Here is a 23,064-nt window from a genome sequence, read left to right as displayed (position 1 = left end):
ATAACAAACTCAGTCCGATGATGCTGACACACCGCCCCAGACCATGACAAACCCTCCACCTCCAAATCGATCCCGCTCCAGAGTACAGGCCTCGGTGTAACGCTCATTTCATTCGATGATAAACGAGAATCCGACCATCACCCCTGGTGAGACAAAACCACGCCTCTCTCAGCCTATTGCGCACAGTCTGAGCACTGATGGAGGGATTGTGCGTTCCTGATGTAACTCAGGCAGTTGTTGTTGCCATCCTGTACCTGTCCCGCAGGTGTGATGTTCGGATGTACCAATCCTGTGCAGGTGTTGTTACACGTGGTCTGCCACTGCGAGGACGATCAGTTGTCCATCCTGTCTCACTGTAGTGCTGTCTTAGGCGTCTCACAGTACGGACATTGCAATTTATTGCCCTGGCCACATCTGCAGTCCTCATGCCTCCTTGCAGCATGCCTAAGGCACGTTCACGCAGATGAGCAGGGACCCTGGGCATCTTTCTTTTGGTGTTTTCCAGAGTAAGTAGAAAGGCCTCTTTAGTGTCCTAAGTTTTCATAACTGTGACCTTAATTGCCTACCATCTGTAAGCTGTTAGTGTCTTAACGACCGTTCCACAGGTGCATGTTCATCAATTGTTTATGGTTCATTGAACAAGCATGGGAAACAATGTTTAAACCCTTCACGATGAAGATCTGTGAAGTTATTTGGATTTTTATAAATGATCTTTGAAAGACACGCTCCTGAAAAAGGGTGGTTTCTGTTTTTTTGTTGCTAAGTTCATAAAGCATCACTGAGGGTTGATATATGGTGAGAGCTACAATATTTCTTATTCAGTCTAATTGATTTGTTTATAATAATTTATAAGCATGTATCCATTATTATTGTTCCAATAACTGTTCTAAATATGTATGAGCCTCAACTCTTAATGAGCAGTTTACAGATGTGTGTGTTGACTTTCCATGATACTTCCGAGGGCGGTCGATACAGTACCCTCCTGTCCCAGGCACTGGACCTCATGAAGTATGCTTTGTTTGACATATGGCCTGATAGAGGCATTGTTTACTGCACAGCACCAGGTCTTGTGCACCCATTTGCAAATAAGACCAAATAAGACCACTTGACCTGATACGTGTAACTCTGACAGAGAAGTGCGTCTGTCCGTAAACTTTCAACATGCGTCGTTCCTTCCTTCCGTCCTTCCTGAATGTTATCAATGATCTGACATCACCGGCGGATAGGTGAAAGCTACTTACTGGAAGCCTGTCTCACACCCATCCCTATTATGTCAGATCAGTGATTACGAAGGGAGGAAGGAATGGTGCAGGTTATTGTAAACACACAAACAGACCTAATTGTACTTTAACAGTTACACATAGCCTACAAGCTGAAGTACAGTACTTTCTCTTATTTGTATAGAGTTGCGCAAGATGTAGTTCTATATTCTCTAAGAAAGTGTCACGTTCTGACCTTTATTCCTTTGTTTTGTCTTTATTTAGTATGGTCAGGGTGTGAGTTGGGGTGGGCAGTCTATGTTAGATTTTCTATATTTTCAGTCTTTGTGTGTCTGCACCAGATAGAACTGTTTCGGTTGTCACTTTGTTGTGTTGTATTTTTGAAGTGTTCAGTTCACGCTGCGCTTTGGTCCTCTCCTCCTTCCACCGACGACAACCCTTACAGAAAGAATACAGGAAGATGGTTCCGACGGAGAAGCGCGACATCCTACGAGTTCCAAACAGACTTTACTGACTTTTTCGTGTTTATCTTGACTTTTTTTTTTTGTACAGAAAGTTCATACTATTATCACATGTGACCACCAGGCACTTCTGGACATCAGATCGACAGTTACAAACCTCAATTTAACTTCAAATCCCACTTCAACTCCGACTCAGCTGTTCCTTTGTTCATACCGGACCTTTGTTTCATTGGCTATCAAAACGCTGCAGGCGTAGACGTGGCAGACGGGCCGGCATCCTGGCGAGACTGGAACAAAGAGAAAATCGACCGGCATTCCCCTCCGTTCTATTGGCAAATGTTCAGTCACCGGAGAATAAGATGGATGAGCTTCACTCGCGAGTCTAATATCAGAGAGACTTGAAAAGCAGCAATATTATATGTGTTGCAGAAACGTTGCTGGATTACTATAAGCATTTCTACATGCATTTCCGCTACACCTGCAATAACATGCTAAACACCCATATGTGACAAATCAAATTAGATTTGATATGTACGTAGAACTCAGTGGTTTCTCCATGCAGCGGCACGATCGGACGAAGACGGCCTCCGGAAAGTCCAATGGGGGAGGGGTGTGTCTACCAACACGTCTCCCTCACTTTTACCAACACGTCTACCTCACTTCTACCAACACGTCTACCTCACTTCTACCAACACGTCTACCTCACTTCTCCCAACACGTCTACCTCACTTTTACCAACACATCTACCTCACTTCTACCAACACGTCTACCAACACATCTACCTCACTTCTCCCAACACATCTACCTCACTTTTACCAACACGTCTACCAACACGTCTACCAACACATCTACCTCACTTCTACCAACACGTCTACATCACTTCTACCAACACGTCTACCTCACTTCTACCAACAAGTCTACCTCACTTCTACCAACAAGTCTACCTCACTTCTACCTCACGTCTACCAGCACGTCTACCTCACGTCTACCTCACTTCTACCAACACGTCTACCTCACTTCTACCAACACGTCTACCAACACGTCTACCAACACGTCTACCAACACGTCTACCTCACTTCTACCAACACGTCTACCTCACTTCTACCAACACGTCTACCTCACTTCTACCAACACGTCTACCTCACGTCTACCAACACGTCTACCTCACTTCTACCAACAAGTCTACCTCACTTCTACCAACAAGTCTACCTCACTTCTACCAACAAGTCTACCTCACTTCTACCAACACGTCTACCTCACTTCTACCAACACGTCTACCAACACGTCTACCAACACGTCTACCAACACGTCTACCTCACTTCTACCAACACGTCTACCTCACTTCTACCAACACGTCTACCTCACGTCTACCAACACGTCTACCTCACTTCTACCAACAAGTCTACCTCACTTCTACCAACAAGTCTACCTCACTTCTACCAACAAGTCTACCTCACTTCTACCAACAAGTCTACCTCACTTCTACCAACACATCTACCAACACGTCTACCAACACGTCTACCAACACGTCTACCTCACTTCTACCAACACGTCTACCTCACTTCTACCAACACGTCTACCTCACTTCTACCAACACGTCTACCTCACGTCTACCAACACGTCTACCTCACTTCTACCAACACGTCTACCTCACTTCTACCAACAAGTCTACCTCACTTCTACCAACAAGTCTACCTCACTTCTACCAACAAGTCTACCTCACTTCTACCAACACGTCTACCAACACGTCTACCTCACTTCTACCAACACATCTACCTCACGTCTACCAACACGTCTACCTCACGTCTACCAGCACGTCTACCTCACGTCTACCAGCACGTCTACCTCACTTCTACCAACACGGCTACCAACACGTCTACCTCACTCTACCAACACGTCTACCTCACTCTACCAACACGTCTACCTCACTTCTACCAACACGTCTCCCTCACTTCTACCAACACGTCTATCAACACGTCTACCAACACGTCTACCTCACTCTACCAACACGTCTCCCTCACGTCTATCAACACGTCTACCAACACGTCTACCTCACGTCTACCAACACGTCAATCAACACGTATGCCAACACGTATACCTCACGTCAACCTCACTTCGACCAACCAGAGGTGCTAAAACTCTAGACCACTTTTATTCTACCCAGAGAAATGCATAAAAGGTCCTCCCTTGTCCTTCTTTATGCAAAACTGACCATGACTCTATTCTCCTGCTTCCTGTTTACAAACAAAAGCTCCAACAGGAAGTACCAGTGATGCGCTAAATACGGAAGTGGTCTAATGAAGTGGACGTGAGGCTACAAGACTGTTTTGCTACTAAAGACTGGGATATGTTCCAGGTTTTCTACATCAAGACTCCAGCCACCCACGCCATAGACTGTTTACTCTGCTACCGTCCGGCAAACGGCACCGGAGCATTGGCTCTCGGACAAGCAGGCTCAGCGAGCTTCTACCCCCAAGCCATAAAACTGCTAGATAGCCATAAGACTGCTAAAAAGTTTATTAAACGGTTAGCCGGACTATCTGCATTGACCCTATCTTGCACTGACTTTTTGCACACTCGCAAGACTATACATTGAGTGTACAAAACATTAGGATATGCCTTCCTACTATTGAGTTGCACCACCTTTTGCCCTCAAAACAGCCTCAATTTGTCCCGGCATGAACTCAACAAAGTGTCGAAAGCATTCTACAGGGATGCTGGCCCATATTGACTTCAATGCTTCCCACAGTTCTGTCAAGTTGACTGGATGTCCTTTGGGTGGTGGGCCATTGTGCAGACCTCACTATCCTCTGGAGAGCCTTACACTTGTGGGCGGAGCAGTTGCCGTACCAGGTGGTGATACAGCCCGACAGGATGCTCTCGATTGTGCATCTGTAAAAGTTTGTGAGTGTTTTCGGTGACAAGCCAAATTTCTTCAGCCTCCTGAGGTTGAAGAGGCGCTGTTGCACCTTCTTCACCATGCTGTCTGTGTGGGTGGACCATTTCAGATTGTCTGTGATGTGTACGCCGAGGAACTTAAAACTTTCCACCTTCTCTACTACTGTCCCGTCGATGTGGATAGGGGGGTGATCCCTCTGCTGTTCACGATCATCTCCTTTCTTTTGTTGAGTGTGAGGTTATTTTCCTGACACCACACTCCGAGGGCCCTCACCTCCTCCCTGTAGGCCGTCTCGTCGTTGTTGGTAATCAAGCCTACCACTGTAGTGTCGTCTGTAAACTTGATGATTGAGTTAGAGGCATGCATGGCCACGCAGTCATGGGTGAACAGGGAGTACAGGAGAGGGCTGAGAACGCACCCTTGTGGGGCCCCAGTGTTGAGGATCAGCGAAGTGGAGATGTTTCCTACCTTCACCACCTGGGGGCGGCCCGTCAGAAAGTCCAGGACCCAGTTGCACAGGGCGGGGTTGAGACCCAGAGTCTCGAGCTTAATGACGAATTTGGAGGGTACTATGGTGTTAAGTGCTGAGCTGTAATTGATGAACAACATTCTTACATAGGTATTCCTCTTGTCCAGATGGGTTAGGGCAGTGTGCAGTGTGATTGCGATTGTGTTGTCTGTGGACCTATTGTGGCAGTAAGCAAATTGGAGTGGGTCTAGCGTGTAAGGCACTGCATCTCAGTGCTAGAGGCGTCACTACAGACCCTGGTTCGATCCTGGGCTGTATCACAACCGGCTGTGATCGGGAGTCCCATAGGGCGGCACACAATTGGCCCAGCGTCGTCCGGGTTAGGGGAGGGTTTAACCGGGGTAGGCCATCATTAGGTTTAACCGGGGTAGGCCATCATTGGGTTTAACCGGGGTAGGTCATCATTGGGTTTAACCCGGGGTAGGTCATCATTGTAAAATAAGAATGTGTTATTAACTGACTTTCCTAGTTAAATAAAGGTCAAATAAAATAAAATAAATAATAATCTTGATACACACAGGAAACTGTTGGGCGTGAAAAACCCAGCAGCGTTGCAGTTCCTGACTTACTCAAACCGGTGTGCCTGGCACCTACTACCATATCCCATTCAAAGGAACTTAAATATTTTGTCTTGCCCAACATTTAGATCTGCCAGAATCAGAGGTAGTAAGGAGGACCAGGGAAGTTCTCTGCTTAGTGTGTCCGCTAGATCAGAGGCAATAGAGATGACCAGGGATGTTCTCTTGATAAGTGCGTGAATTTGACAATTTTCCTGTCCTGCTAACCAGTCAAAAAATGTAATGACTTGCCTAAGTTTGCCTAGTTTTGGGTGTCAGGGAAAATGTATGGAGTAAAAAGTACATTATTTTCCTTAGGAATGTAGTGAAGTAAAAGTTGTCAAAAATATAAATAGTGAAGTTTTTAAAATGTATTTAATTTTACCAGGCAAGTCAGTTAAGAACACAGTCTTATTTTCAATGACAGCCTGGGAACAGTGGGTTAACTGCCTGTTCAGGGGCAGAACGACAGATTTGTACCTTGTCAGCTCGGGGGTTTGAACTCGCAACCTTCCGGTTACTAGTCCAATGCTCTAACCACTAGGCTACGCTGCCGCCCCAAGTAAAGTACAGATACCCAAAAACACAATTTAAGTTGAAGTATCTTTACTTAAGTACTTTACACCACTGATTGTAGGCAGGTCCACATTATTTTTGCCATACAGCTCCCGTTTTGGACGTGCCTAAAACCCCCTCCATGATGTAGTCTACATGTGTCCATGCCCATCATGAAACAAGAGATGAGAGCCTCAGTGAATACCGGTGAACCTCGTTTGTTTTCCGTTTCATATTTTGTTTAAACCCAAGCCCTCCGTAGGCTGCCCTTACTTTCCCTAGTTCTACTACAACAGGCTGTGCATCCTGTTTCTTCTTTATCCTGGTATAATTTTATTATATCATTACATTTGACATGTATTTACTGGAAGAAAAAAAGAAGCTTGTTTTTCATTTCATTTTATTAAAACCAAACTTATTAGAATGATTCACTGTCCTGGTTTTATGGTGAGGACATCTGTGGCCCCTATATCAGTGTGAATGTTATGTACACTACATATTGTATTTACAGCAGGCCTAGCCCCTATATCAGTGTCAATGTTATGTACACTACATACTGTATTTTAACATTGAAGACATGCAATTACTTAGAACAATGTGGACCGCAAACAGGTTCAAGTTAACATATTTAGAATAGATGGGACAAATCAGAATTTTGTTATTCTCTTTCTGTAACAGTTAAACAAACTATAATGGACTAACAATGGAATTGGAGTTGATTCTAAGGCAGTCCATAAAAGACCGTAAATACACGACTTGAAGCAACCACATATTCAGCCATGGAGCACGTTCTGATTGGCCAGTGAAGGGCCACGCCTTGACACACCCACAACTTGTTAATTCATCAAAAACCCGGCCCTTTCGCGCCAACGCCAGCAACTGCGCCGATAATTGTGCTTGTGAAAACAGAACAAATATTTCTGACATACCCCCGAAACCATAGCGCTACTGCCTAGCGCTTAGATTCACCATGACGTTAGGTTTGTTGAAATAGAGCCCCGTGTCTCAATTGCCGAGACGGCTTTAAAATCCCTCTTTAACAGTTCTCCTGTCCTTCATCTACACTGACTGAAGTGGATTGGTGACATCAATAAGGGATCATAGCGTTCACCTGGATTCACCTGGTCAGTCGATATCATGGAAAGAGCAGGTGTTCCTAATGTTTTGGACATGTTTTGCCTTCAGAGAGTATTCACACCCCTTGACTTTACAGGCTGAATTCAGATGTGTTGTTGTCACTGACCGACACACAATAGCCCATAATGTCAAAGTGGACAAAATAATTAGACATTTTTACAAATTAATTAATGAAAAGCTGAAATGTCTTGAGTCAATAAGTATTCAACACCTTTGTTATAGCAAGCCTAAATAAGTTCAGGTCTAAAAATGTACTTAAACAAGTCACATAATAAGTTGCATGGATTCACTCTGTGTGCAATAATAGTGTTTAACATGATTTTTTCTCTGAACCCCACACATACAATTATCTGTAAGGTCTGTCAGTTCAGCAGTGAATTTCAAACACAGATTCAACCACAAAGACCAGGGAGGTTTTCCAATGCCTCACAAACGACACCTATTAGTAGATGGGTACAAAATATTTAAAAAAGCAGATATTGAATATACTTTTGAGCATGGTGAAGTTATTAATTACACTTTGGATGGTGTATCAATACACCCAGTCACTACACAGATACAGCTGTCCTTCCTAACTCAGTTGCCGGAGAGGAAGGAAACCGCTCAGGGATTACACCATGAGGCCAAGGATGACTTTAAAACATTTACAGGGTTTAATGGCTGTGATAGGAGAAAACTGAGGATGGATCAACAACATTGTAGTTACTCCACAACACTAACCTAATTGACAGAATGAAAAAAAAGGAGGCCTATACTGAATAAAAAATATATTCCAAAACATGCTTCCTGTTTGCAACAAGGCACTAAAATAATACTGCTAAAAATGTGGCAAAGAAATTTACTTTATGTCCTAAATACAAAGTGTTACTGTATGTTTGGGGAAAACCCATTCTCATATTTTCAAATATAGTGGTGTCCGTATCATGTTATGGGTATGCTTTTAATCAACAAGGACCGTGGAGTTTTTCACGATTAAAAGAAACGGAATCGAGCTAAACACAGACAAAATCCTAGAGGAAAACCTGATTTCAGTCTGCTTTCCACCAGACACTGGGAGATGAATTTACCTTTCAGCAGGACAATAACCTAAAACACAAGGCCAAATCTACACAGGAGTTACTTACCAAGAAGACAGTGAATGTTCCTGAGTGGCAGAGTTACAGTTTTGACTTAAATCTACTAGAAAATCTATGGCAAGACCTGAAAATGGTTGACTGGCAATGATCACGAACCAATTTGACTGGAAGAATTTTAAAAAAGAATAATGGGCAAATGTTGCACAAACCAGGTGTGGAGAGCTCTTAGAGACTTACCCAGAAACCCTCACAGATATAATCTCTGTGAAAGGTGGGAAAACTTATGTAAATGAGATATTTATGTATTTCATTTTCAATACATTTGCTAAAATGTCTAAAAACATGTTTTTTGTCATTATGGGGTATTGTGATGTCATTATGGGGTATTGTGACGTCATTATGGGGTATTGTGATGTCATTATGGGGTATTGTGACGTCATTATGGGGTATTGTGATGTCATTATGGGGTATTGTGACGTCATTATGGGGGTATTGTGATGTCATTATGGGGTATTGTGATGTCATTATGGGGTATTGTGATGTTATTATGGGGTATTGTGATGTCATTATGGGGTATTGTGATGTCATTATGGGTAGTGTGATGTCATTATGGGGTATTGTGATGTCATTATGGGGTATTGTGATGTCATTATGGGGTATTGTGATGTCATTATGGGGTATTGTGATGTCATTATGGGGTATTGTGATGTCATTATGGGGTATTGTGATGTCATTATGGGCTATTGTGTGTAGATGTGTAAAAATCTATTTTTAACTCGGCCTGTAAAACAACAAAATGTGGAATAAGTCAAAGGGTGTGAATACTTTCTCAAGGCCCTGTAGATACACACTCACTCACACACAATACACTCACAGTAGAAACACACACACTCACACACAATACACACACACTAGATACACACTCACACGCACACTCACTCACACACAATAAACACACACTAGATACACACTCACTCACACACAATACACTCACACTAGATACGCACACATAACACACGCACACACACACACGCACGCACACACACAATACACTCACACTACATACGCACACATAACACACGCACACACACACACACACACACTCACACACAATACACACACACTAGATACGCACACATAATACAGGCACACACACACACTCACACACAATACACACACACCAGATACGCACACATAACACACGCACACACACACACACACACACACACGCACACACAATACACTCACACACAATACACTCACACACAATACACTCACACTACATACGCACACATAACACGCACACACACGCACGCACGCACGCACACACACACACACACACACAATACACTCACACACAATACACTCACACACAATACACTCACACACAATACACTCACACATAACACACACACACACACATTTGCTGCTGCTACTCTGTTCTTTATTTTACTCTTATTATTATCTATCCAGATGCCTAGTCACTTTACCCTGCCTTCATGTACATACAGTATCTACCTCAAATACTGTGTAACCCTGCCTTCATCTACATACAGTATTTACCTCAAATACCGTGTAACCCTGCCTTCATCTACATACAGTATTTACCTCAAATACTGTGTAACCCTGCACATTCACAGCATTCGGCGGATGTGACAAATAGAAATGATTTGCATATAACCGATGAAGAGAGAAAGGAAATATGCATTGGAACAGGGCTGAGTTGGTGTTGTTTGTCTGTTTACTCACACGTCATCATTGTAGGCGTCTCCAGTGTACACCCTGCTGTCAGCCTTGGTCGGGTAGGAGATGATGCTATTGGCTGAGGCGTTGAGGGGGACGGACTTCTCTGACAGCACCACGGTAGGTGCACCCTGAGTACTTTGTCCGTCCTCTACATTGTTCACCTAAAGCAGCCAGGAAACACACACACAGAGAGAGGGGCCTCTGTCAGCAGCACACTAACAAACACAAACAAAGAGGTGGCTATTGTGTCACGAGACTGTTTTCATGCTAACTTCCTAGCATAACCATAACATTACCTAACATCCTCTCTGGTGAAGACCTGGAATAAAAACACTAGTCTTTGACCTTGAAAGTAATATAGACGACAGGCTGAGACTTTGTTTCAAAGTTTTTTTTCAGATTTGAAGCTAGAGCAACTTTAGGCCTCCTCTCCACAACCTATAGTATCATGATACAAGAGACTGGGCCCCTTCTTACGACAGGGCATTATGTGAGCGCGTATGTCATTAGACAGTGATTCACTTTAATAGGTCTGACTCTATGCCAAGAATGGCATTTAAAAAAATAACTGTTCTCAGCCTGGCTGAGCAGTCGGCCAGGCATATAATTAGCCAGCCTGGGTCTTGAGTGAAATGTGGATTACCTGCTTGGTTCACCAGAATCAAGAGGACACCATGCCAAGTTACCAACAATCACCACAGACCCATTTCCCTTAGTTACTGTCCCCAAAAAATGACCATTAGTGTAATTATGTTAGCAGGAAGCGCTCTCTGTCCAGCTCCAGTCTTATCATGGACGTGAAACGGAGGGAAAGTTTATGATATGACAGTTGGCCTTGATTCCATTTGAACATCCACGCTAGCTAAGGAAAGGGCTTTCAAGACAGGGATGTCCTTTGTCTAGCTATTTATTTTCATTAGCCCACAGAACCCCCTAGAATCAATCATTAGAACTCATGGCTCAATCTGGGGTTTAGAGATTGGTGGAGATCAAAATGTGACTTCATTGTATGCAGATTACATTTTACTTTATTTATCTGAACCAAAACATTCCCTGTCATTTCTTTTACTACTGTTGGACACATATAGCGCTGTATCAGGATTCTCAAGATTAGAAAGTACATTTAAGTGGAAATGGACAAATGTTAGGTAGGGTCAACATAATCCAAATAAATATATATTACCAAGGTGGATGTATTTATTCCATGCCTTGCTAGTTTCAATTCCATCCATCTTTTTTAAATAAAATGAATGGCCTTCTCTCCAACTTTATTTGGAATGTAAAGACCTGAAGAGTCAAATTGACTGTTTTACACTTCCCCTATAAAGCTGGAGGTTGTTGGACTACCTCATATGAAGATGTATTACTGGGATCCACAACTGCTTTCACTTAAATAATGGACAGCAGACTATCCTTGTGCATGGATGACTATCGAAGCCACAAACGTAATACCGTATGATCGGAAATATATTCACCACATCGGGTCCAAGGCATTGCAGAATAAAACAGACAATCCAATGTAGATAAATTCATGAGGTGGAAAGAACCAATATTGGCAGGCCCACTCCTATTTGGATTAACCCCACCTTACCTCTAGTGTTCAATGACAACACCTTTAAGTCCTGGTTCTAAAGTGGTATTGTGAATTTTGATTTTTTAAATTTATTTTACTAGGCAAGTCAGTTAAGAACAAATTCTTATTTTCAATGATGGCCTAGGAACAGCGGGTTAACTGCCTGTTCAGGAGCAGAACAACAGATTTTGTACCTTGTCAGCTCGGGGATTTGAACTTGCAACCTTTCGGTTACTAGTCCAATGCTCTAACCACTAGGCTACCCTGCTGCCCCAGGTGCACTAGGATGGATCTCTACTGTCATTCAATCAATTACACTAAAGATTTGGATTATCCAAGGCCAATTTCTTTAAGTTCTTTACAACTCAGAAATCTTATTAAATCGATTCAACAGAATCTGGATGTACCTAAGGCATCTAGCATAGAAAAAAATACTGAGAGAAGCTGCTATGCCAAAGAAGTCGATTGCCAGGTTATATCAACGGTTGATTGAAACTCTACCTGATGGTTCAGAACCTGTCAAAAATAGAAAACAGAACTAAGGGAAGAAATTGAGGAGAACCGATATGTGAAAATGTTCAAACCTGCTTCTACAACCTAAGACATAAACTACTGCAATTTAAGATAATACATAGGACTTACTACACTCCTGCCAGAATGCATTTAATGCACCCAGAAATGTCACATCTCTAGATGCAAAAAAGCACAAAGGAACCCTATAGAGCCCCACAGTGGAGGTGTCATAATACCCATGAAACCTAGCGGTCAAACAGGGAAATGGTTCCAATCGTTTTTCCAACATTCATTTTTCACCATAGGGGATTTTAGAAACACTTAAAATATAAGTTGTGTTTCTTGTAGGTTTACCCTGGCGTGAGGTTTTGATAACCATATAAATCTCTCTTGGGCAAGTTGACTTTTATCAATATATTCGGCTCTATTTACTCTCAGATTCGAAAATGCTAATTAGGATAGAAGTAGACATCATGCAAAACTACAAATACCTGCACATTATCTCTAGCTGATATCTTTGATAACAGATAGTGTCAATTTAAACAAGACAGCTCACAGAATTGTCCATTTAAAGAAATGTAGCCTATTTATTAATTACTACATTTGGCCAACATTAGATAGTTAATCCAGAGACTCTTAGCTTTGCCTGGATTCGGCAGTCTGGTCCAGAACGTCATGGCATTTGTAGTTCCTTATGATAGCCACATGGCATTTGTAGTTCCTTATGATAGCCACATGGCATTTGTAGTTCCTTATGATAGCCACATGGCATTTGTATTTCCTTATGATAGCCACATGGCATTTGTAGTTCCTTATGATAGCCACACAGCATTTGTAGTTCCTTATGATAGCCACATGGCATTTGTAGTTCCTTATGATAGCCACATTAGCAGCTAATTAGGGTAAATACAGGCAAATATATTGATAAAAGTCACCTTGTCCTAGAGAGATTTACACAGTTATCAAAATGTCACGGCAGGGTAAGCCTACACAAAACACTAAAGTCACCTCCTATGGGAAAAATGAATGGTGGAAAAACGATTGGAACCATTTCAGTGTTTGACCTTTAAGGTTTATGGGTATTATGACTCATACTGTGGTATTCTATTACATTTGCTGTGGTCCTGTGACAAACTGACACCCGTTCTGGGATAACGTATGTGCTATCATTTTATTGTGTCTAGGAATTGATATCCATCCATTTCCACAAATATGTCTGTTGAGAAACATGAATAATGGTGATCAATATCAGAGAAAGATTTGTAATCTACAGTAGGTCGAATTGCTGAAAATGAGATGCACATTGACACTGTGTGAGATTAAATTTAACTGAGTTCTGTAGAAAAATGATTTATAAAGGAATAGTCAAAGAAAAGAAAAAAGGAAAAGGGTTTGCGTCTTATGCAACAGACTAACTGCTCTTTCCTTTTCCTCCATACAAAGGGAGAGGTCGCGGGGATATAAACAACAAAAGTCTTAATCTATATCAGCAAGTCCTTCCTGTGTGAGTGGAAAGGTCGTGTCGTCTCTACAATAAAGGTCTCAGGATCGGGTCACACTGCAAGCCTAGGCAATCTGTCACTTTATTTAATCTCTGTCACTAACAATGCAATGTATTGTGTGTGTGTGTGTGTGTGTGTGTGTGTGTGTGTGTGTGTGTGTGTGTGTGTGTGTGTGTGTGTGTGTGTGTGTGTGTGTGTGTGTGTGTGTGTGTGTGTTAGAGGTCGACCGATTAATCGGAATGGCCGATTAATTAGGTTAATTAGGGCCGATTTCAAGTTTCCATAATAATCGGAAATCGGTATTTTTGGGTGCCGATTTGCAGATTTTTTGTTGTTGTTGTTGTTGTTTTTTATACCTTTTATTTAACTAGGCAAGTCATTTAAAGAACACATTCTTATTTTCAATGACGGCCTAGGAACGGTGGGTTAACTGCCTTGTTCAGGGGCAGAATGACAGATTTTCACCTTGTCGGCTCGGGGGATCCAATCTTGCAGTTAACAGTTAACTAGTCCAACGCAATAACGACCTGCCTCTCTCTCGTTGCACTCCACAAAGAGACTGCCTGTTACGCGAATGCAGTAAGCCAAGGTAAGTTGCTAGCTAGCATTAAAATGATCTTATGAAAAACAATCAATCATAATCACTAGTTAACTACACATGGTTGATTATATTGCTAGATATTATCTAGCGTGTCCTGCGTTGCATATAATCTGACTGAGCATACAAGTATCTGACTGAGTGGTGGTAGGCAGAAGCAGGAGCGTAAACATTCATTCAAACAGCACCTTCGTGCGTTTTGCCAGCAGCTCTTCATTGTGAGTCAAGCATTGCGCTGTTTATGACTTCAAGCCTATCAGCTCCCGAGATGAGGCTGGTGTAACCGAAGTGAAATGGCTAGCTAGTTAACTAGAGGGACGGAAGCTATACTGTTACACTGGCAATACTAAAGTGCCTATAAGAACATCCAATAGTCAAAGGTTAATGAAATACAAATGGTATAGAGGGAAATAGTCCTATAATTCCTATAATAACTACAACCTACAACTTCTTACCTGGGAATATTGAAGACTCATGTTAAAAGGAACCACCAGCTTTCATATGTTCTCATGTTCTGAGCAAGGAACTGAAACGTTAGCTTTCTTACATAGCACATATTGCACTTTTACTTTCTTCTCCAACACTTTGTTTTTGCATTATTTAAATCAAATTGAACATGTTTCATTATTTACTTGAGGCTAAATTTATTTTATTGATGTATTATATTAAGTTAAAATAAGTGTTCATTCAGTATTATTGTAATTGTCATTATTAAAAAATAAAATTGGCCAATTAATCGGTATCGGCTTTTTTTGGTTCTCCAATAATCGGTAGCGGTATCGGCATTGACAAATCATAATCGGTCGACCTCTAGTGTGTGTGTGAGAGAGAGAGAGAGAGAGAGAGAGAGAGAGAGAGAGAGAGAGAGAGAGAGAGATAGTGATAGTGTGAGAGAGAGAAAGACAGAGAGATCATCTAACGTAGTAGGCTACTGTTCCTAAGACGTACACTGCCATTACTAACTTCACAGGGCAGGTTCTCTGTAACAGCAGCAAACCTGCTGCTAGAAAGAAACAATCATTGGGTGGGGTACAGGCAGCACTTCCCAGGAAGAAGGACACCTTTTGAAGAGCACAAGGCAAGTCATCTAGGAATTCCAACAATGCCCCTCTCTGCATGAAGTAGAGTGGTGCTGGGCCTCGAGCAGCCTAAATAAGCAGGGAAGGAATGTCTGAGCCCCTAGGACCTGGGGTAGGATGGGAGGGAGGGAGGGTGTAAGGGCCAGGGAGGGTGAGCAGAAGGAAGGGGGGGGGTGTAAGAGCCAGGGAGGGTGAGCAGAAGGGAGAGGGGAGGGGGGGGGTAAGTGTAGGGATGGAAACGTGGGAGGATGAAAGAGGTAGGTCAGAGGGTATGTGGCAAGAAAGGAAGGTGGGAGGCTGAGGGGCAGGGAGAGTGGGAGGGAGAGGGGGATAGACAGAGGGGGATCCTTGTCCCCAACCAAGGAGGGCCTACAGCAGTACCTAGATCTTATGCACAGATTCTGTCAGACCTGGGCCCTGACAGTAAATCTCAGTAAGACAAAAATAAAGGTGTTCCAAAAAAAGTCCAGTTGCCAGGACCACAAATACAAATTCCATCTAGACACCGTTGCCCTAGAGCACACAAAAAAACTATACATACCTCGTCCTAAACATCAGCGTCACAGGTAACTTCCACGAAGCTGTGAACGAGCTGAGAGACAAGGCAAGAAGTGCCTTCTTTGCCATCAAAAGGAACATAAAATTCAACATACCAATTAGGATCTGGCTAAAAAATACTTTAATCAGTTATACAACCTATTCCCCGTTATGGTTGTGAGTTCTGGGGTCTGCTCACCAACCAAGAATTCACAAAATGGGACAAAAACCAAATCGAGACTCTGCATGCAGAATTCGGCAAAAATATCCTCTGTGTACAACGTAAAACACCAAATAATGCATGCAGAGCAGAATTAGGCCGATATCCGCTAAATATCAAAATCCAACAAAAAAAAGAGCCGGAAGCGAGACCCAAACCTTCCATAACAAAGCCATCAACTACAGAGAGATGAACCTGGAGATAAGTCCCCTAAGCAAGCTGGTCCTGGGGCTCTGTTCACAAACACAAACAGACCCCACAGAGCCCCAGGACAGCAACACAATTACACCCAAACCTTCCATAACAAAGCCATCAACTACAGAGAGATGAACCTGGAGATGAGTCCCCTAAGCAAGCTGGTCATGGGGCTCTGTTCACAAACACAAACAGACCCCACAGAGCCCCAGGACAGCAACACAATTAGACCCAAACAAATCATGAGAAAACAAAAAGATAATTACTTGACACATTGGAAAGAATTAACAAAAAAAATGGAGCAAACTAGAATGCTATTTGGCCATAAACAGTAAGTACACAGTGGCAGAATACCTGACCACTGTGACTGACCCAAATTTAAGGAAAGCCTTGACTATGTACAGACTCAGTGAGCATTGCTATTGAGAAAGGCCACCGTAGGCAGACCTGGCTCTCAAGAGAAGACAGGCTATGTGCACACTGCCCACAAAATGAGGTGGAAACTGAGCTGCATTTTCTAACATCCTGCCAAATGTATGACCATATCAGAGACACATATTTTCCTCAGATTACACAGATACACAAAGAATTCGAAAACACACCCAATTTTGATAAACTCCCATATCTATTGGGTGAAATACCACAGTGTGCCATCACAGCAGCTTGTGACCTGTTGCCACAATAAAAGGGCAACCAGTGAAGAACAAACACCATTGTAAATACAACACATATTAATGTTCACTTCTGTACTTTAACTATTTGCACATAATATGACATCTGTAATTTCTTTATTATTTTGGAACGTGTGTGAGTGTAATGTTTACTGTTTGTTTATTACGTAGTTCACTTTCTTTGGCAATGTTAACATATATTTCCCATATATTTCCCATATTTCCCAATAAAGCCCTTAAATGTAATTGATAGGGGCAGGAAGGCTGATGGGTAAGGACAGCGGGGTAGGAACAAGAAGGATGATGGGTAAGGAGAGAGAGGGTAGGGACAGGGAGGATGATGGGTAAGGAGAGAGAGGGTAGGGACAGGGAGGATGATGGGTAAGGAGAGAGGGGGTAGGGACAAGGATGATGGATAAGGAGAGAGGGGGTAGGGACAAGAATGATGGATAAGGAGAGAGGGGGTAGGGGCAGGAAGGATGATGAGTAAGGAGAGAGGGGGTAGGGGCAGGAAGGATAATGGGTAAGGAGAGAGGGGGTAGGGACAGGGAGGATGATGGGTAAGGAGAGAGGGGGTAGGGGCAGGAAGGATGATGGCTAAGGAGAGAGGGGTAGGGGCAGGAAGGATGATGAGTAAGGAGAGAGGGGGTAGGGACAGGGAGGATGATGGGTAAGGAGAAAGGGGGTAGGGGCAGGAAGGATGATGGCTAAGGAGAGAGGGGTAGGGGCAGGAAGGATGATGAGTAAGGAGAGAGGGGGTAGGGACAGGGAGGATGATGGGTAAGGAGAGAGAGGGTAGGGACAGGGAGGATGATGGGTAAGGAGAGAGAGGGTAGGGACAGGGAGGATGATGGGTAAGGAGAGAGGGGGTAGGGACAAGGATGATGGATAAGGAGAGAGGGGGTTGGGTAAGGAGAGAGGGGGTAGGGACAAGAATGATGGATAAGGAGAGAGGGGGTAGGGGCAGGAAGGATGATGATTAAGGAGAGAGGGGATAGGGGCAGGAAGGATAATGGGTAAGGAGAGAGGGGGTAGGGACAGGGAGGATGATGGGTAAGGAGAGAGGGGGTAGGGGCAGGAAGGATGATGGCTAAGGAGAGAGGGGTAGGGGCAGGAAGGATGATGAGTAAGGAGAGAGGGGGTAGGGACAGGGAGGATGATGGGTAAGGAGAGAGGGGGTAGGGGCAGGAAGGATGATGGCTAAGGAGAGAGGGGTAGGGGCAGGAAGGATGATGAGTAAGGAGAGAGGGGGTAGGGACAGGGAGGATGATGGGTAAGGAGAGAGGGGGTAGGGGCAGGAAGGATGATGGCTAAGGAGAGAGGGGTAGGGGCAGGAAGGATGATGAGTAAGGAGAGAGGGGGTAGGGACAGGGAGGATGATGGGTAAGGAGAGAGAGGGTAGGGACAGGGAGGATGATGGGTAAGGAGAGAGAGGGTAGGGACAGGGAGGATGATGGGTAAGGAGAGAGGGGGTAGGGACAAGGATGATGGATAAGGAGAGAGGGGGTTGGGTAAGGAGAGAGGGGGTAGGGACAAGAATGATGGATAAGGAGAGAGGGGGTAGGGGCAGGAAGGATGATGATTAAGGAGAGAGGGGGTAGGGGCAGGAAGGATAATGGGTAAGGAGAGAGGGGGGTAGGGGCAGGAAGGATGATGGCTAAGGAGAGAGGGGTAGGGGCAGGAAGGATGATGGCTAAGGAGAGAGGGGTAGGGGCAGGAAGGATGATGAGTAAGGACAGAGGGGGTAGGGGCAGGAAGGATAATGGGTAAGGAGAGAGGGGGTAGGGACAGGGAGGATGATGGGTAAGGAGAGAGGGGGTAGGGGCAGGGAGGATTATGGGTAAGGAGAGAGGGGGTAGGGACAGGAAGGCAAAGACAGGGGGTGGGAGGGAGGAGTGAGGGGAAGGAAAGCAGGCATGGGGCAGAGATGGAGGGAGAGTCAGCTGCTATGTTCCCACTGAGCATGGTAGAGGGTAAATAAGCGGCAACCAACCACACCCCCTCTTTTTATCTAACAGTTGATAATACTTTACTTGGAAGTCCCTCCCTACATCTGTTAATACTTACTGTAACTATTATGTCATTTTAAAGCTGCGACCCGACCAAATTAACATAGAAACGTGCGTTATAGATCTGCCATTCTCATTAAAAGCAACTCTAAGAAGGATGTAGATCTGTTCTGTGTGTGTTATTTCTATGCTGCCCGTTCTTAAGGTTCGTTTTTGTGTTTTTTTACTCTGGGTTTTGAACACCAGCTTCAAACAGCTGAAAATACTATATTTGTGGTTTTGGAAAATATATTTCACAGCAGTTTAGATGGTACAACGATTCTCTACACTACACTTGTTTGTTTTGTCACATAAACTGAAATTAGGCAAACTATAAAAATTTGAGCAACCAGGAAATGGAGGAGTCGATTTCTGCATATCCGCACCTTTAAAAGGCTGCACTATTCCTTGCCTTAAAGAAGTAGGCGGCACCAGAAGGAGGTATACTGAGTATCACTAAATGAAATATTAATTGCAGGGTTTACAGAGAATAATAAAGTGAAGCAAATGCAATTAGCCATATTACTGAAAGCCAGTTTCAACAGCCACGTCTTCATCCAAATCAATGTATTTGCAGAGCAGGGAACAGCCAAGCACTTCGAAACACTAGTATGCACTCAAAGAGCAAGGCTTTAGTTTGGACAACTGCGGTAATGCATTGTGCATTGAACAGTGTAATAAACTGTCAACCAATGCATGTCATCATGTTGTCTACCAGAGTTAAGGTTGGTCTAATATTCTACCACATCATTCAGCCTTACATCTGCAGAACATGTGACATCATCTGTCGGAGGACAAAGGAGCCTGGTCAGGCTGAATGAGGCCAGTGTGGGTGAGGTCATCAGACAGAGACAGGGCCCTGGGCACAGTGGGCAGAGGGAGTCAAAGTAACTGTCATTGAACCAGTGTGGGGTGACTCACAGCATGGGCTGAAAGATACTTTAGTACATACTACACGTCCTGACCTGTCCTCTCCTCTCCCGTCCTCTCCTCTCGTGACCTCTTCTGTCCTCTCCTCTCCTCTCCTGTCCTGTCCTCTCCTCTCCTGTCCTCTCCCATCCTCTCCTGACCTATTCTGTCCCCTCCTGTCCTTTCCTGTCCTCTCCTCTCCTGACCTCTTCTGTCCTCTCCTGTCCTCTCCTCTCCTGACCTCTTCTGTCCTGTCCTGTCCTCTCCTGACCTCTGCTGTCCTCTCCTGTCCTCTTCAGTCCTCTGCTGTCCTCTCCTGACCTCTTCAGTCCTCTGCTGTCCTCTCCTGTCCTGTCCTCTCCTCTCGTGACCTCTCCTGTCCTCTCCTGACCTCTTCTGTCCTCTCCTGTCCTGTCCTCTCCTCTCCCGTCCTCTCCTCTCGTGACCTCTTCTGTCCTCTCCTGACCTCTTCTGTCCTCTCCTGTCCTGTCCTCTCCTCTCATGTCCTCTCCTGTCCTCTCCCATCCTCTCCTGACCTATTCTGTCCCCTCCTGTCCTTTCCTGTCCTCTCCTCTCCTGACCTCTTCTGTCCTCTCCTGTCCTCTCCTCTCCTGACCTCTTCTGTCCTGTCCTCTCCTAACCTATGCTGTCCTCTCCTGTCCTCTTCAGTCCTCTGCTGTCCTCTCCTGACCTCTTCAGTCCTCTGCTGTCCTCTCCTGACCTCTTCAGTCCTCTGCTGTCCTTTCCTGTCCTGTCCTCTCCTGCCATCTCCTCTCCTGACCTCTTCTGTCCTCTCCTGACCTTTTCAGTCCTCTGCTGTCCTCTCCTATCCTCTACTGTCCTCTCCTGACCTCTTCAGTCCTCTGCTGTCCTCTCCTGTCCTTTCCTGTCCTCTGACGAGGTCCATCTGTGGGTATGCTCTGTGACAACCATAAACAACTAGATAACACCCCTTGTAAAAAGCCTTACTGAAATACAGGGTTGGGGTAGATTACAGTCAATTCAGGAAGTATATTGAAATGTTTATTCCAATTCCAATACTCTGCAATGCTTCTTATTGAGGAACATTTGGTTTACTTTCTGAATGGACTAGAATTTAAATGGAATTGTTCCCAACCCTGCTGGACGAACACAACATAACAAGGAGGAATGGGACCCATTCCTTTTGCCGTCAGTCAATGACAGGAAGTACATTTCAATTCCATTCATATGCCTTTAAGGATTATTTTATGAATTTCAATCATTTGCTCATTTAACTGAGGATTAAGTGAAATTGACTTGTGACTGCTTTACATTGACTACTTTCACATGCCACACATCTGTCAACAGGAACAACACATCCCCAGTGTAGATCAGTACTAGTTCACCAATAACCATGGTAACAATGCCTCTCCCCTGGCAACAATTAACCCTGGTAACAATGCCTTCCCCCTGGCAACAATAACCCTGGTAACAATGCCTTCCCCCTGGCAACAATAACCATGGTAACAGTGCCTTTTCCCTGGCAACAATTAACCCCGGTAACAATGCCTTCCCCCTGGCAACAATAACCCTGGTAACAATGCCTTTCCCCTGGCAACAATTAACCCTGGTAACAATGCCTTCCCCATGGCAACAATAAACCTGGTAAGAATGCCATCCCCCTGGCAACAATAACCACGGTAACAATGCCTTTTGTTGACCTGCAACCCTGACATGTTGTTGACGTTTAAAACCCCAGCCAGCCAGCCAGGCAGTCAGCCTTAGATAAGAGCTCTAGAAACCGCCTGTTTATACTAGTTAATGATCAGCCAGAGTGAAACTAGGTAGACTGAACAAACAGCAACTATGAGCTCCACACACTACACACAGCCATGCTACCCGCCTGTTAGCAACAGCCCCTCAGTAGAGTGGCAACACTGTAGCAATAGCTAGCAGCTATAAAACTAACCTGAGGAGTCAAAAGGCTGCTCTTAAAATGTGAAACCAGAGTAGGGCATGGGTTAAAGTTTACTAGTTTGATTTTCCTAAGCGTGGCCAACATTTTATGATCAGACAATTCTCGATTGTCTGGTAATTGAGAGAAGGTTGAGGCGAGAGTCATGAATTGAAAGAAAGTGTACAAGAGGACAATGTTGGGTTGAGATTGATCAATGACCAGTCAATGTGTCACAGCTACTACAATACTCACTGTATTGACTGATAACCTTTGATCTACAGAGGCACAGTCAGATACGTGAAAACATACAGACACACACCTAAACCAAGCCCCCACTATGGAATTATACTGTATCTGTAAGTGTGTCATTTAAAAAAAAAAAACTCTTTATTGACATTTTCTGTCATAGAAAGCATGAAATGACGATACTCCTTGTGGACTTTCACCTCATAAAGTAAAACCAGGGAACCGCAACCTCGCATTCCAAAGTCCGTTTTGATCTAGAACTTACCTCGGGTAAAGAAAACATTGTAACTGACAGAGGTATTGTGCAATTCTAACTGTCAAATATGTAACATTTCTTAATGTGTTACAACTGATTAGGGAGAGAGGATAGATTAGTCACAGTAATTTATCATGTTCAACCTGACACTGACTCGTAGTAAATGAAATATTCCTGCATTAAACCTGGGAGCATCTAAAAACACATACTTACACGGCATTAATAACAGTATCTGTTTTCTACTCTTAAGAGGAACTACAATGGAAATACAGTACATTCGGAAAGTATTCAGACCCCTTCCCCTTTTCCACATTTTGTTATTTATTTTATTAGTTTACTTAAGACAGTTAAGAACCAATTCTTATTTACAATGACGGCCTCCCCCGGACAACGCTGGGCCAATTGTGCACCGCCCTATGGGACTCCCAATCGCGGACGAATGCGCGACTAGGGGAGCCCAAGGACATTGTTACATTACAGCCTTACTCTAAATTGGATTTTAAAGATGCTCATCAATCTACACACAATACCCCATAATGACAGAGCAAAAACAGGTTGTAGAATTTTTTGCAAATGTATTAACTATTTTAAAAAACAGAAATACCTTTTTTACATAAGT

General features: G+C 43.8%; 1 protein-coding gene across 1 annotated transcript in view; it reads right to left on the bottom strand.

Moving 5' to 3' along the window:
- si:ch73-61d6.3 (occludin) overlaps nucleotides 1-23,064 on the bottom strand; it is a 41,852-nt gene that overhangs the window by 9,476 nt on the left and 9,312 nt on the right. Inside the window, exon 4 of the mRNA XM_020477040.2 lies at nucleotides 10,184-10,341. Coding sequence (XP_020332629.1) covers nucleotides 10,184-10,341 — 158 coding nt within the window. The remainder of the gene's footprint in view (nucleotides 1-10,183; nucleotides 10,342-23,064) is intronic.

The sequence above is a fragment of the Oncorhynchus kisutch genome, linkage group LG13, assembly GCF_002021735.2.
Source record: "Oncorhynchus kisutch isolate 150728-3 linkage group LG13, Okis_V2, whole genome shotgun sequence".
NCBI lineage: Eukaryota > Metazoa > Chordata > Actinopteri > Salmoniformes > Salmonidae > Oncorhynchus > Oncorhynchus kisutch.
This window is presented reverse-complemented; position numbering and strand designations above follow the sequence as displayed.